Source organism: Necator americanus, chromosome X (assembly GCF_031761385.1).
Source record: "Necator americanus strain Aroian chromosome X, whole genome shotgun sequence".
NCBI lineage: Eukaryota > Metazoa > Nematoda > Chromadorea > Rhabditida > Ancylostomatidae > Necator > Necator americanus.
This window is the reverse complement of record NC_087376.1, coordinates 7,279,853-7,296,392: the sequence shown is the minus strand read 5'-3', so window position 1 is coordinate 7,296,392 and position 16,540 is coordinate 7,279,853. Positions and strand designations below refer to the sequence as shown.

Genomic DNA, 16,540 nt, shown 5'->3' with positions numbered 1-16,540 from the left:
ATTTCATAATTTATTCCATTGATTTATCTAATAAATTTCCATATCACAGAACAGTTAATTTTCCAAAACGTCTCCAAAAAGAAAAGAAGCAGAAATTTTCGCATTGCACGAGAACGGTTTGCTGGGAAATTAGACGAAAAATGCCTACATTGAAATATACCTATTTCTATACATTTTTAATTACTTATATAGCCATTCATTTTTTACTTATACTCATTTATTAAATGGTTTTGCATGGAATAAGTGGATTTGTTGAACGAAATCTACTATCACAAGGTAATCGTAAGGTAACAAGTCCGACTGCTATTTTTAGGAACATTTTTTCTTGGTCCAAAAGAATACTAAAAAAGAGTCTAAAGAAAAAAAAAGCAAATGAAAAAATGCAAGAGACCGGATACAAATAAGGATTTGTGTCTACTGTCATATGGTTACAAAGTTGTTGTTTTTAAAAAAAATCTTAGTAGTCTTTTATTATCTTGTTTGAAAGGAAATTCTCTCTGAACATCTTCCGTTCTCCTTAATTTTTAAGATTCCAAAAGACAATTAGGAGATGATATTCTCTTAGCGGTAATACTGTGATATATTCTGAAAGTTGCAACTGCATACGGTGTGAAATAGTTGGCCTAAAATGTTGAATTATCTTGATAAGTCGCATTAATGATTCGCATTTTACGACCTCAGGGTGGTGCTTGCTAAGCGCTATCACTGCGAGTCGCGTTGCAATGTCATACTACGTCCTGACACTTCTACTAGGATTATCAGGTTCGTTTTCATCTCCTCCATTTTTTATTCATGCTTTCCTTTCCCCTCTTCCCAAAAAAATAGGTGTTCCTGAAAACTCTAAAATTCTTAACATAGAAATTCGAAAAAAAAAATTCAAGGATATATCAACGCACAAACGACGAGACCCCCACCAACATGTGACTATTACATGACTTGTCAAACAGCTTTGAATAATGAGCTCAATCTTACCAATCCTCAACCGTGGTTTTACCCGGAAGAGTTCAGGAACCAGGTAATCGATACAGGTGTTTTTATAATTTTATTCTTAAACTTTATTTATGCTGACTATTCTACAGGTGGAGAAGTATTATCAGCAACAAGGACCTACTGGATTGAGAACTGTTTGCAAGTAAGTAACACAATAAAAACATATAATATGATATATGCTACGCAAGTATTTATACAAATATCTTACAATAAAGAATGAAGGTTTTAGCGAAATAACCGTTGTTAAGTAAGCAATAAACTAATAACAATTTCGTAGAAACTTGCTCAAATATTGTTAACTAGTTTTCTTTCATACAACATTGGTTTTTTTTGGGTACTGAAAATTGAACAATTATCAAGTATGTAATCTAAAAATACTAGAACGAAGTACAATGCTCTCTCTTCGTTTTCAAATTACATATGGACTACTTTCTGGTTAAATCTTCAATATTTTATCATAACTAAAAGTAATATGTAGAAAATGCTGCTGCCAAGGCCAAAACAGTATGGTGCTGAGCAAAAACAGTCAGAAAAAATGTTTTACGAAAGTATTCAAAGTCTTTCTCTTCATTCTCGAGCAATAACTACATGCGAATTTTTTCTCCATTTTTCGTTCTTTTTGCTTAAAGACAGAAAAATTAATTACGAATTTTACAAGAGGACTAAGCATGTTCTCTCAGTAAATACTCTGCATGATTAAAAACGGAGAGAAAACAGTATTTAAGCGTGTACCATAAAATATTTGGTTTTACTCTATTTTATTGTCCCATTCAAGTAGATCAAATCAAGTATGCCAACACTATCTGATCTACTAGATCTACCTATCACTCATTAGTTGCTGTATTTTCTCTCTTTTCAAAAATCCGAAAATTTTAACACACCGGAAGCTGAACACTTCATGCAGTATGATGCTGTTGACACATATGGATTTAATTTATTAGGACAAAAATCTGTCCAATTTTCAGATCTAAAGAATATCAACTTTGTGAAATAACATTAGTGATGAGTGAGTGATATATCAGAAAATATGACTCAATTTCCGTTCTCTTCTTCAGTGTTTTTTTAAAGTAAATGTTAGCTGAACTACTTTTATTTAGGAGAGGTTTTTGTAGACTTCGCCTATATTCAAGAAGAAACTCCGCTAGTTTTCAAAAGGTTCAGCAAGAGAAATTTGCTAGATGAAGAAGCAAAATTTCGCCAAATTTTAAAAGACTTGAAAGGAAATGTGCGACCGGAGACCACAAAATTTCCAGTGGTGTTATATCGTTTTTCATACTTCTTTCATTCTTACCGTATTAATCTCCACATCATTTTACAGAGAGCTCTCTCAACAAGAAAGCTGGAAAATTTGAAAAATTTTTATTTTCTTTTCCCAGAATTTGTTTCAGATCACATTTGAATTTGAATTCTCTGAGAATTGGGGAGTTCAAAATTTTAGGATTTCGGTTTATACTTCGCGCAACTTCTAAAGGATCTGCTTCAAACTCTGTGCAATCTAATTCCAGTTATTATATTTTCCCGAAACTGGTCAGAAGAAACCTAACTTTGGCACTAAAATTCATGCCTATCTGTCCAAAAATCGTCTCGCGCTGTCAGCTCACTCTGACGTTACCTCGAAATGGTGACCCTGGCTGCCCGCATAACTTACTTTTCACGTAAATCTCAGGTCTAAACTGTCAAAGCTGAGACGTTCCTGTGAATGCATGGTATTTAAAGACAAATCTCAACTTCGACAGATTCACAATTTTATTTCACGTAGCACAGTAATTGTAAGTATAGTATATGGAGTTTCGGAGTTTCTGGAACTCATGTAGGCTACGACTAGAATGTCTCCCTTATATTTAACTAATTTCTCTCTACTCTTCCAAGAGCATTCCGGCACTTCAAAGGATGCATGGGAAACGAATACTCGGCATGTATGACACCATCGTACTTCGTTACCGCTTCAGTACCAACGTTGAAATCCTATCAGTTTGTGAGCACATTTAACCAAATGCACTATGTTTGTGGAGGAGGGATGCAAAGTGAGTTATATGCTTCGTATTTTTGTTTACATGTTTATCCGGAATTTTACTGTTCATACCCATCGCTTTTAGTCTATATGGATAACGAAGATTGTATGTCGAGTACATGGGGTGGTGAAACTGGGCAACAGTTAAACGCTTGTCGTTACAATTTTGAACAAAAAAGCGATGTTGCACCTGACAACGCATGCTTGTGAGCAGTTATAGTCAGCGTCGAAAATGTTCATCCAGCTGAACGCGACGCGCACTTGATTGGAGCAGCGAGAGGGTGCGCTTCACGGCCGACGCGTCGCGTCCATCTGTTGAACAAATTCGGTGACGAGCATACTTAATATCGTACTTCTAAGCGACTGATTAAAAAACGTTTAGCCTGGCAAACACATTTTCGTCATGCTTCGAACAACAATTCCAGCAAGGATGTGGTGTAAATGCTCGAGATACACAGTTTTGGGGATGTGAATACGCTCGAGTGGAGGTGTTCACTCGTTTCCCTCAATGTGATATCAGTTGTGTTTGTGAGTTTAATTTTTACCACTTTCTTGTTGCTATAAATCCATAAAACACTGCATCTTTTTCAGTACCATATGCTGGAGGTATCATCGGTTAATAACAGAAAACCACGAACATTTTATCTATGCACATAGCATTTTGCTGGCATAAAGAATCCAGTTGTTCTGGCTCTCACTGATCTTATCATTTTTTTCTAAGAAATTAAGTCACTGTTTTATTTTTATTGTGTCAACTCTTTATTCTCCTTTATAAACAATGCACTATTAGATTTCCTAAATCTGTGAGCGATGGGAATAAGAAGAAGAGAATTTCAAACAGTGAAAATCCAAAGAAAAGTGAAAAACAAAAGAAGCATTTGGCTTCCTGTTATAAAATGGTTCCAAAGGCCTAGAACGATTAAGCACCGTCTCAGCGATATTTAAGGTAAAACTTGAAATATTCTTTGAACAACGTGCGAAGTTCGATTAAATCAGTGGAAATACTGTTATGTTAGAGTAGCTGAATCTCAAATAATTGCAGAAAATCACGAAAAAACGGGACCATCATCTACTCGTATCATTTGATATAATTTTCTGTATAATCAGAAATGAATTGTCTCAATGTTCATTCCAGGATATGCATTTCGGTATAACAAAAGAAAGAAGAAAGGTAGAAAAAAGAAAAAAGGATAAAAAAAAAGAGGCCCACTTTGTCTGACTGAGTCTGTGACTGAGTGTTTAAAAAAAGTCGGAACCCAGTCTCCAGTGGAACATGGCGCAGTCCTTTTCTTGGTGGATGACATGCTGAAAATTTATCATTTAATATGTTTTCGCTCTCAATCACATTGGTGGTTGAGTTATTCCACCAAACAGAAAGAATTTTAACTTTAAAAAGGAAAAAATTAAAAAGGAAAAGTAATTAGTTGTGTCCGAAAACAATCGCCACATCATATCGGCAGAGACTTTCGAGATTCGTTTCTTAATGAGCTTGGAATTATTTTCAATGACTGGATCTTCAAACTACACGCTCATTTTCAACTGGTGAAGTAACGACCCTGAGATAATCGATCGTATCAATCAATTTCAGGATCCAGATATTTGTAATCGCAGATGTTTAAAACAAATGATAGATTTTATAAGTGTGAGTGTTAAACTAAAGGAAAAATTAGAGAACAAAAATTTCCATGAGAAGAATGTGTTTAATTCACTGAATTAGAACGAGAAAGTAGTATTTCTAATTTAATCGTTTTAATTTTGAACTATATTCCTGAATTCAGAATGAAAAAGAAAATCGAAGAATGTTGCTGTCATCCGAGAAAACAATCAACGAACATTACTTACAAGTTTTTTTTATTAGTTTTACCTAATTTTATCAATGGAACTTCCGAACAGTCATGGAAGTTCCGATTTGCGCAATCGGAGGATTAAGAGCAAGATTAACATTAATCCGTACCTGTCCATCAATACAATACCGTTCAGTTCACTTATGTTGCGCATAAAATTATCATAATATATTTAAGCTACTTTACAAAGTTAGAGTGTACACGCTAACCTGGATATGTAAATTTTTTATAATAAGCAGGATATTTGCTAAATATTTATGACTGGATTATAATGTTAACGCAGTGTTCGTTCACTAGAATAGAATAAAAAGTCGATTTTTCAGATCACATCGTTTTTTTACCTTTTTTAACACTCAAATATATCTTCAAAGATCCTAAAATAAATGGAAAATCGAAGGGTTGTTGTGTATCCGTGCAAAATGTGAACATCTCAAACAATTCTTGTGATAAATTGACGCAATGTGTGTTGTCATGTCAATGCGTTTCTTCAAAAGCATTCAATAACATGAACTTTTCATTTATTTCATAAACACAATTTTTTCTCTTATTTATAGAAATATCTTAAAAGAATAGTTTCGCTCAACTACAAGAAATACTTTTTCAGACTTTAAATTCCGGAATGTTCATGATTCTACAAATGTCCATGTACTTGCTTCCATCAATCCTTGCATGATGGACATGCTTGTCTACAATCAGAACAATTTCTAATTCGTTTCCTTCTGGGAACTTCTAAAAATATTTTCTGAATCCCAGCATAATGAAAATAGTATTCTCCTTAAATTATATGAAGCGATACCAATCTTCGTACTAATTGTTTTGGTACAAAAACGAAATTTCCTCACTTATATTCCTAACTGCAATAAAAACCTTGAAATAAAAAAATGAAAAAATTTTATGCTAATAAATAACCTAACACCACAAGCAAAGATACTATACCGTTTGAAATTATATTTCTTAAATATTGCGTTATATTAGTGATAATAAGTGATATTTTTATAATATAATGATGGATAAAAGAATATTCTGACAAGTTTGTCGTTAATATGGTGGGCAAACGAAGACAATCAACCATCGGGAAATGTGGTTCTGGAAAAATTATTTTTTTCACTAAAAAAAGATATTTTTGAAAGAGTCTCAACCTTTTAACTGTTTCGATTCCACAACTTTTCTTTACGCTGTACATATCTGTAACTTTTCCATCAATCATCACAACGTCCCTGTGTTTCGGGATATTGAATGAAACTAGATTGAACATAGAGGACGATGCAACTGGAAATTCCTTTTTTTTCATACAACCATCCTCTTATATGAATACAGTTTGAAACAAATCCATACCAGTCTATTTCAGTTGATTTTATCCACACAGAAGGACAGATATACATACATATTGTAGTCGATATGGTATGATTTCATGTAAACTTTCACGAGATTCACACACTCTTTATCGATCGATTTTCGCCATATTTATCATGAAATTCACGATTAGGTACGAAATCGATTTCACATGTGTTTTCAAAGTACTAGATAATGAAATAAAAGAATAAAAATGAATCAAGCCCCCCCCCCCCTCCCCCCTCCTTTCACTATCTATTCTCATTTCAAATTATATGCGTTGCAGTGTTATCAACATAAAAGAAACTGGTTCGTTCGTCAGTACATCGATCGATGTGCAATGAAAACATTTCTCATTTCACATTTTTCTCCCCGTTTCACTTAAACAGATGGTTGGCTGATGATTTTCTTGAACTATAACGAAACGAAAAGAAAACTGATTCAGTGCAATAGAATGTTAGCAATGTGGAAACTTATCAAAAGACTCGCCAACACATCACATATACAATCATGGAAAGTATAATTTCTACAAAATTCATTATAATCTTCTAATCAAAAGAATTGCTATGAAGTGAAAGTGTGAGGGGAAACGACTGAAAATCAGCCATTTTCACTTACCCTAATATACATATAAAAATAGCTTTATTCTTAGAATAATTATGTCGTTAATGAAAAGATAAAATGAATAGTTCGTAACAATTGTGAAAACATCTTCAAAATTCGTGATAAGAATAACAGATCCTAAAAAAAGTGTCTATCGTAAAAATATGCTAAAAGAGACCTTATAATGCTTTAGTATAATGCTGTCCAATGTTTTCTGTTACTTGTACCAGTCACTGCAAGATGTAAAAAAAATCTCTTTAAAGATGAAGTGGTGTAAGAGAAAATAATAGTAATGGCAATGACCAACAATAAATAATCTTAGTTAACGTGCTAGCAGTTTCCTACTGGATTTTCCACGTTTTTGCGTTACGTAAATAAATGAATACGATAGAATAAAGTTATGGAGTAGAATATATGGAAAAGGTAAGAAGAAATTATAAAACGAGCCATAGGTAATAAATAATCGTATCCACTAGCAGTCACAAACTTTTTTGTGCGGAGTGAATTTTTTTCTGCTATTTCGATGACTTTTTCTCAAATTATGTTCTGAAAAACAGAGATAATGCTTTTTTTCCGCCAGTAACCTTTTCACGCAGTCGTAGCCATATGTTGGGGATCAGCGGTAAGGTTAGACCAATTTCATGTCTACTCGAAGAGTCGTAAAATACAGCATCCATAAATACATCCATTGTTGGCTCCAATTTCTTAATCATCTCAAAGCGAAGAAAAACTTTGTCCACACTATTGAGTAGCCCTTTGAACTCAACTAGCCCGGATGCATCTGCGAAGGAAAATTAAAAACTATAACAAGTCTGAATTTTTTCTGTTAACCTCATATATATGAATTTGAAAAAGAACACTCTAAAACACTTCATTTAGGTCTTTTAAGCAGTATTTGGCTTAGTTAGTTTTGTAAACTAGAAAAACTTATATAGGAGCAGTAATTGTTTCATTATACTAATATATTCGACAAAATACGTTTTTATCTTAATTTTATTAATAATTTCTATTTTGTTCATTGAAAAAAATGTTCAAAAAATAAAAGTAGAAGTGTCTACTAGTCCTCTTACTACCTCAAGGAACAAACAGAGGAAAAGATCGTTAAGGGAAAAGTACAGTTTAATCTTTATTATTACTCCTCCTTATTAAATAATTGGACGTTTTTTCAGAGCTAGTTTGGAACCTATGATGGATTACAGGACCGGATGAATTGGCCGAACCATTCATCATCATGGAACATAAAATGGTTCTTCTGGATAAGAATCCTTCGTTGGGTTCAATTATCTTTACATACAATTTTCAGTAGTATTTATTATGGTTCATCCTAATGAGACAGCACAATTTATTAATTTCCTCGAGTTCCCTTGTTCTATTTATATAATTTCTAAAGCGTTCTAAAGATGGGTGATAATTAATGCAAATTGTTTTGGTGACATGCTCATGTATTTAACTATGTATATTTCATTTGAAATATTCTTAATGGTTTTTTATTCCGGGAAGACAGCAATTTCAGGACATACTAATAGACTTTTCGAAGAAATGTTATGTCGAATAAAAATCAATCCGAAACATATGCTCAACAGACTCATCATACATTTAAAAAAAATGGTTTGAAATTTAAAAACGTTGACACCAAGACTATTTTAATGACAAAGCGTATGTGGATGAAATCGTGGGAAAGGATGTCAATCAGGAAAATCATTTTTCCTTAGCTCGAAGGATATTGGAAACACTCGGAAACGGGAATAAAAATTTTGCAATCTTGACACTTCCTGCTCATGGCACTTATCAGGTCAGTCTACTGTTCCAGTTTTTTAAAGATCGTTGCGAGCATTTTCTGGAAACGGGGGGGGAAGGAGTGGCTGGAAATTCTTTATGTCTTCGAATTTGAAAGAGCCACTCAACAAACTCATTTTATAGGATGACAATATTTGTTGCGGAAGGGCAAAATCAATTCTGATTACAGCATTCGTGTTCCTCTTTTTTCACTTCACAGATGTTGACACAAATTACATTACTGTATCGAATATTTGATGAACTCTTCATTCATCATCGATGGGATGATATTCATTGCTGGCGGCTTTACATAGATACACACAGTGTGCGCACATGTAGACGAATGCGACATGCATACAGCTCAAAAACGTCCCAATGTTGGGCCGTGTCCCTGACATCTCAATGTTCGGGCAGCCGTTCGCATTTTGCACGTTTGGTTCCTTTGACGAAACGAAAAGAAAGAAAAAAAAAACGAAAAAGTTCATACTAAGTGTAAGTGCTGCGCGAAAATTAATGTTCGCTCACAATCTTCAGCTAAAAACTCCCCTTCACTAATTGTGTTGGCGAAGAAGACGTTCGATGGGGAAAAAATTGATACCAAAGAAGAAAGTAGAGAAAAAAACGAGAAGAATTCTACTTCAAATCATTCTCTTGGGGCAGATACAGAGAGAGAGAGAAAGAGAAAGAGAGATGAAGATGATATGAAAAGATTCTATGATGATATATATGTAGTCTATTTTTGACGTTATCTATTCGATCGTATAGCCTTGAACTGCATCTTCTATGGAATGTCCACCTTCGTAAAAGTTGAATCACCGTGGATGTGTGTGTGTGTGTCTGTGTGTGTATATCTGTCTGCGTGTGTATGTATGTACATATGTATGTCTACGCATGGTTGTTCCACCTAAAACCACCGCGGCCGAAATGACCTTGTCTTTGACTCTCACACCAACATAATACATCAAAATGCAACAAGTTTCTTTGTAGGAAAAAAATCTCCTTTATAATTTCCACTTTTGATGTAATTTTGAAAATAATTACAATTAAAAGTTCATATATATATTTAGACACTAATAAATGCTTATTGTTGCTTGTTTAATGTGAATATAATATGATTTTTGATAGGATTCCCTTTAAATTTCAACGAATCGAATGAAACATAGGTCGATAGCATGTTCCGTTCGTTTTGTTAATATCTGGTGCATGGCTGGCAAATCCAAGCACCGCTCGATTCCCCCTATTGCACATTAGCCAAGCGGAGGTGTTGAGGAGGTGTAGAGATATGAATACAGGACGTACGGGAGAAAATCGACTCAACGCTGTTAACGTCCAGAAAACTATGTCTCATCACAGATGAATTCAAAACAATATCGAAAATATTCGATTACAACCCAAGGATTACTGTAAATTAGACAAATTAAATGACGAAGATAGTGAATTAATTTCATTAGCACATACAGCTCACTAAGATTACGTATACAATACCATGTTCTGGATATCGAAATGATTTGGATGACGATATCATCCTACTGCGCAAAAAAAAATTCTTTTTTCTGGAAAAGCACAGAATCATTTTTTTTTCGGTTTGAAGAATTTCCTTCTTCTTGTTGTACTACTAAGAGCAAACTTCTCCTCTCTTTCGAATTTTTTCTCCGAACTTTTTCTGTCAGAAAATCTACACTATTATTTACTCTATTATTATTCAAAGAGTTTCTCCATAAAACGTATGACCGGATCAATTTGCTTGAATCAAGCTTCGCACATAAGTTATGGATCATTACTATGTGTAGGTTTCTTGCAAGGTGATAGAAAACAGGAATTATTTCCAATGCGAATTACATGTATCGATTGATTAGCGACATAATCGCTAGATTCGTCATTGACTAAAACCATGCAGGATAGAAAATTCAATTATTGTGATCATGTAATTAAATGCAAAGGCTCCACAATAGATTAGTGGTCGTTCTTTTCGCTGAATCTTCAATTTAAATTAATCAATTAATTGATTGATTAATGACTGGGACAATTTAAGGAAGGACGAAGGCATTAAATGATTATTTGCGCTAAGTAACGTTCAAGCTACATATTCGTTCATCAAACTATCAATTGTACAAATTAGACACATAATCTACTCAACATTATCTTAATCACAAGTTTTTTTATACCCATCTTTTTATCTCAAAGGTGCCCTTCTCGTTTTCTTGTTACCTTTGTCTTTATGAGATTTTTATCCGATAGTGGAATGTTCCAGGGAATATCCGGAAAATCGAACTAACAAATACGTTTTCGTCAAGTTTCACTTCTAAAAAGTCCTTATTAGGATTAACAGAAGTTCCATTACCTATTTATTTTCCTAATTAAATTTCTATTTTAGAAAAATACGGAAACTAAAGGTGGCAACGAATTCTTTAAGCAATACTCTTCTGATTCTGAACATATGTTTTCAGGAAGAAATAATGTGATTATTTTCCTGCTCAAATAAGATTCCTCCTCCGGATTTTCATCAACCGAGTTTAAGGATTTAGTAGAACTGTTTTTCCGTGTACTATCCATAAAACTTCTGCTCTTAGATTTGGATTTTGTTTCGCGCATTTGTACAGCTAGTTATTCAGAGACTGAGAACATGCTGTGTCGCTGGAATGTAGCGACCGAACCGTGCGATTGAATCGCTGCTTGGGTTCGAATTTTTGCTGCTGTCGTCACGATCGGCGACAAGCACATCGCGGTGCGCTGTTTACCCTAAGGAACGCGTAATGTCCAACCCCTCGCTATACAACATTTCGCTGAACAGAAGGAAAAAAAGAACTGTGTTGGATGGTGCAGCTCGGTGTGAGGCCGATCGAGCGAACACGAATCGATCGGTTGACAAACGGCAAGCAGGCAGCAACATCGGCTCCGATGCGACAAACCGACACCGAAACGACTATCAGAGCGAATTCCTCGCATTTTCTGACAATTCCTGACAGTCGTATCGTTCCGCCATTCCGTACGAACACTATATCCATCTTCTACTCTGACCTCTCGGATCTATCCCTAGCGTTCACTTCTACCACCTATCTTTCGCCTGCAATCCCGAACACACTACACTTCGCTACCGTATCAATCGACTTCGATTGATTTTTACATCGGCATTTCCCTTTATCTGCTATCTCCCGGCGATCGTATCGGAAATGCCCGGATCAAATTGCGCAACTCATCAGGTCGAAGGTCATTGAAGCCTTCACAACCATCTTATCTCTTCGCAAATACCATACACCTACTGGCTGCGTGTGGCGGACACACACACACATACACACATATACACAGGTCGATCGCCGACATCGCCACGTCGCAACGGAATACAATCGCCGAAAATCGCAGCCACCGGCAAGCAGCGGATCGCAAGGTTCGTTCGTTGTAGGGTGTGTGTGTGCGGTAAGCGGCGGCCGTTATACGTGCACTCTACGTGCTGCGCCCGATTTTGTCGCCTGTGCTAAACGGATAGCGTGTGTGTATGTGTGTGTGTGTGTGTGTGTTTGAGTTGCAGAATTGATTGTTGCGATGGTGTGATCAGCGGGAGAGATAGTCTGATTTGTCATCGCCGGCGCCGCCGACGCCGACGGCCGCCGCCACCGCTGCCGCCGCTCGACTCCGCCTCCATTTGACCCGACCGCTGTGCAATATCATATATTATGGCGAGATTGCGCTCGGTCGGTGAGGTGGCCGACGCGGACGTTGGCAACTGCCTGTGTTCCTACCACCAGCACCACTGATTGTTCGTTGAGCAAAGTATCACATCAGCTACTGCACACTCACATACCTACGTCTATCTGCCCGTCCTAATATCCAGCCCACGAGGAATGTCCACAAACGCTCCGCACCACTTTCACATTCACTTGTTCCCGTCCGTCCACTTCGGATGGTTCATCGGCTGAGATCATGGATATGACCATGCGAAGGCTATGCTCATTTCCTTGCTCTCGGCTGAAGTCCAACTTCATTATTCCCCTTCCCGCTTCATTACTTTACGCTTTCTTTTTTTTTCGAATTTCTACTGATACTATTGCTACTCTTTTCGGTTTCAGCAACAACTAAACGAACTTAAATCTGTAATGTGCATGTGAATAAGTAGTAAAGATGCGTCAACGTCTGCTCAAACACTCTCGACGATTCGCCCCCGTCATGATTACTTTCCAAACGGTTGGGCTGACGCTGTATGTCTCGCTCACAGTGTGTCTGTGTGTATGTGTGTATGTATGTGCGTGTGTGTGTGTGTGCCTGTGTCTGTGTCAGTCAGTCTAGCCGTTCCGTTCAACATCTCGTCCTGGGTGTGTGTGTGTCGTTGACACCAACTCGCGAATACCGGCACACCACCCACCTATCGACCAGCAACCAAATTTATATGACACCGTTGCTTATCACCACCACCACCGTAACCGTCGTCGCCAGAATCCCCCTCGCTCCCCGTCGTAATCTCGCCGTCCTTACCATCTTGTAGTTCATTGTAGAGATCATGGATATGACCATACGAAGGCTATGTTCATCTCTGTGCTCTCAACCAGTGGGCTACTATTCTTCGTACTAAAACCCTTCTCACACATCAGTTCTCCTTGATTCTCGTGGTTTTCATTAAGGTGAGTTTTATTGGACTTTATAAGTGAGAAATGACCACGCGGATTGATCAAGGATTCCAGATATTTTCATGCGTCCTTTAGCTTACTTACTAACTTCTACATACCTCCACGCTTCATGTCACGAAAACGAGACAGTTACAACTTTTCCATGTCAAATCAGATAAATATTTATTAGATCAGATATTTTTAGGCGACATTTGAAAAAATTAGAAAAGGTCAAACCCTTCAGAAAATACTCTGGGTGACATATTATTTTTTTAAATGGATTTTCTAGAAAATTAGAAAATTTTTCACTTTTCACCATAGTGTTCAGTAATTCTTAGTTCTTTCAGAAGAAATTTTCTTGGCTGTTAGCTGATGTATTTTTACATTCAGTGGTTTTTTTTTTAAAACAGTTATCTCACGAATTTTTTTGGTAGTAGGACCATGGTTCGGAAGATCTAAATAACAAAATAACAAATTTTTCTCTGAAAAAAGACATACAATCACATTCTATTTTGTATGTGCTACAACTGATCAAATTAAAAAAAAATGGAGCAAAATTCAGTAAGAGCGTAAAATAACAAAAATAATGAAGGAGGCCAATGAGGACAGTTCTAATTTATGAGGGCAACGAATATAGCTATGTGAAAACTGAGTATGGTCTCACTAATAGATTGATGGGTGAAAAGTTCAGTAATGTCACGAAAAGGCGACCAGAGTAACGCAGACGTATCGCAAACGCAAACGTCAACGTAATTATTGTAATTAGTCAAACTGTCATATAGACGTTAAAACGTGTCTAAACAGGTTTTTGAATATCTAAAGGATATCTTAAACTTAGAATTCCAGTTAATTTCTTCGAAATTGAAGTGGAAAACATGAAGACTTTAGTAATTTAATTTAATTTCAAACATTAAAAATAACGAGTAAGAGAATTCCAATACCTGATTTTTTTTTCGTTCTGAGAGGTTTTGAATTCTCTATCTTTTATCTGTTGTCTCTTTATGACGAATTGGGGTAACATCGCTTTAAAACCATAGCAAACAATAAGTTCAGAGTAATTCCGGTTGATTTAATGTGAAATCACCTTATTTTTTCGGCGGATAAACCCATCAACATTTGATAGGACGTGGTAAATATTTTCCGGCTGCATGATCTTATTAAATGATGAACTAAACCATCAGAGTACTAACTTAAATGATTTCTTCACTTAAACCCTAAGTTAGCTATACATTCTCAAATATTGATTGGAATACATGAAATCGATTCTGCGCCTGATTATTTTCCCTAATTTCTCTTTGCGACAGATGGAGCAGACGGACGGATGGAACACCTGACTAAATCGTCTATTTCTGGATGCAGTATGACGTTCGCTCATAAACTAGCAGAGTCGCATAAGATCGTGCAAAAATTTCTTCAATTCAATGTTTTTTCCGCTCATCAAATCCAGAAGACATCGATCGGACGAATATAATCGATCGATTCCAGTTCTGTGCGTATTTCTCCTGGTTTTAGCCTAGTGATAAAGAGATACGATGAAAATTATGAGGATATGAGAGCGATAAGATATCGCATCATGGGAGTCGACTGGTAAACGTCCTCATCGATAACATTTTTTACCACGATTAGACTAGGAAAAATTTTCTGGAATCAAGTACAGTCTGCTTATCAACTTTTTCTATTCAACATTCTAAATGAAGGACATATAAAATAAACATGATGATTTTGCATTGGACTACAAATAACTTTCCATTAAATACCATCTGGTACAATTTAATTAATTTTTAGAGGTAATTTTTGTATGTAGAGGTCTAAACTCATTAGAATAATCATTATATAATAACATAGAATAATAATGCAATAAAACAACAACACCATAAAATGCTCAAAAGAACAGATTTCAGGAACCGTACAAAAATTCTAGAATCTTTGCTAGTTAAGGAGAGCCGTAGTTGTTCACGTTAATTGTTTTTTGAAAATATTTCTATTGAAAATTCAGTAGTGTCGTTAGAAGTGTTCATAAAGAAAACTTTTAATTTGCTCTTGGTTCAAAATTCTGCTTTATAATAATTCCTAATTTTAATATTTTTGTTTAATTGTGCACATACATACACATATATTTATTCCTATGTATTTAAGAGTTATATTTATTTACTAATTGAAAAGTAATTGTTTTCTCAATCCAAGTAATTAGGTCAAATTAGTTACACTGATAGTACAACAGAACGTTGAGAACTTTGGTAACTTTTTGAAATAGACATGAAAATTCAAAATTCGAACCTACGGTAATCATTGTTTCCTTTGGTGATGAATCATACACAGATTTATCCAAACAAACATCTAAGTAAATAATTATCCTTCTCAGGTTTGCCATATGGGTGCCATTTCTCTTAATAATCTCGTCAGCCAGCTGTAACTTTGCGTGTCATACGTGGCAATAATGATGATGATGGTGGTAGAGGCAGCGATTGCACTTTAAAAACATGTTTACAACATTCATGATGCTATCCTGTAGAGAAGAACCCTCCAATCGGAGTTCAGATATCAGACAATCTATACTTTTTTCAGATGACCAATTTCGTCATCGCGATTCGATCGATACCAAATAAACTGCACATTCAGTGGGCATCCGATCACAGGTAGCTCGGAGATGGGTTCCAGTTTAACATCGCCGTCACACCATATTGTATATATTAAAGCATTTCAACTTAGAAGTGGTAGGTTATCGATTAGATGATCTACATGGCTGAAGCTGTGCGAAAAAAAACTAATAATAATAATAATAATAATAATAATAATAATAATAATAGTAATAATAATAATAATAATAATAATAATAATAATAATAATTATTATTATTATTATTATTATTATTATTATTATTATTATTATTATTACTGTCAGTAGTAGTAGTAGTAGTATCTTTTGCTTATAGCGCCCAAATATTTCGGACATTCATGAATCGGATTCTCAAGGAATTTTTACTCCGGATGTTTCCAACTATGTAGCAAGGAAGTAAAACAAGTCGTTAAGTTGCCTCTAACAGCCAATTCATATTCGACAAATGTTGAACGTTGCTTCAGTGAGGCATAAAAAAAATTAAAATAAAAAAATACTTATAGAAAGCAAGTACACCATAGAAACTGGGTCACAATTCTTGCTACAATTGTTTTGAATGAAAAATAATATATTTACCAAGTAACAGCAAGAATAAATAATACACAACGATAATAAAAAATGCGAAATAACCCCCACAACTGTATATCGACTTCAGTAACAACTTTCTACGTAGGCATTTTATAGGACATATGACATTTGTATTCCCACCAATTTTCTAGATAATTCTATTTGTTGGATCTAATAAGGAATCAGAATGCAATCGATACTCA

At 35.4% G+C, this 16,540-nt stretch overlaps 3 protein-coding genes across 3 annotated transcripts; all 3 read left to right on the top strand.

Moving 5' to 3' along the window:
- Positions 1-722: 722 nt before the first annotated feature.
- On the top strand, positions 723-3,621 carry RB195_021720 (uncharacterized protein; the record flags this gene model as incomplete). Its single annotated transcript, XM_013437376.2, has 7 exons — positions 723-762; positions 882-1,015; positions 1,080-1,132; positions 2,860-3,014; positions 3,087-3,207; positions 3,384-3,529; positions 3,593-3,621. 7 exons carry the CDS (start codon positions 723-725, stop codon positions 3,619-3,621), a joined length of 678 nt encoding a protein of 225 aa, XP_013292830.2.
- Positions 3,622-11,370: 7,749 nt separating this feature from the next.
- RB195_021719 (uncharacterized protein) lies at positions 11,371-11,673 on the top strand (the record flags this gene model as incomplete). The annotated part of the gene is made up of 1 exon (XM_064208596.1): positions 11,371-11,673. The coding sequence occupies one exon, from the start codon at positions 11,371-11,373 to the stop codon at positions 11,671-11,673; it is 303 nt and encodes a 100-aa protein (XP_064064477.1).
- Positions 11,674-12,672: 999 nt separating this feature from the next.
- On the top strand, positions 12,673-15,794 carry RB195_021718 (uncharacterized protein; the record flags this gene model as incomplete). Its single annotated transcript, XM_064208595.1, has 3 exons — positions 12,673-12,769; positions 13,069-13,169; positions 15,720-15,794. The coding sequence occupies 3 exons, from the start codon at positions 12,673-12,675 to the stop codon at positions 15,792-15,794; spliced, it is 273 nt and encodes a 90-aa protein (XP_064064476.1).
- Positions 15,795-16,540: the final 746 nt, after the last annotated feature.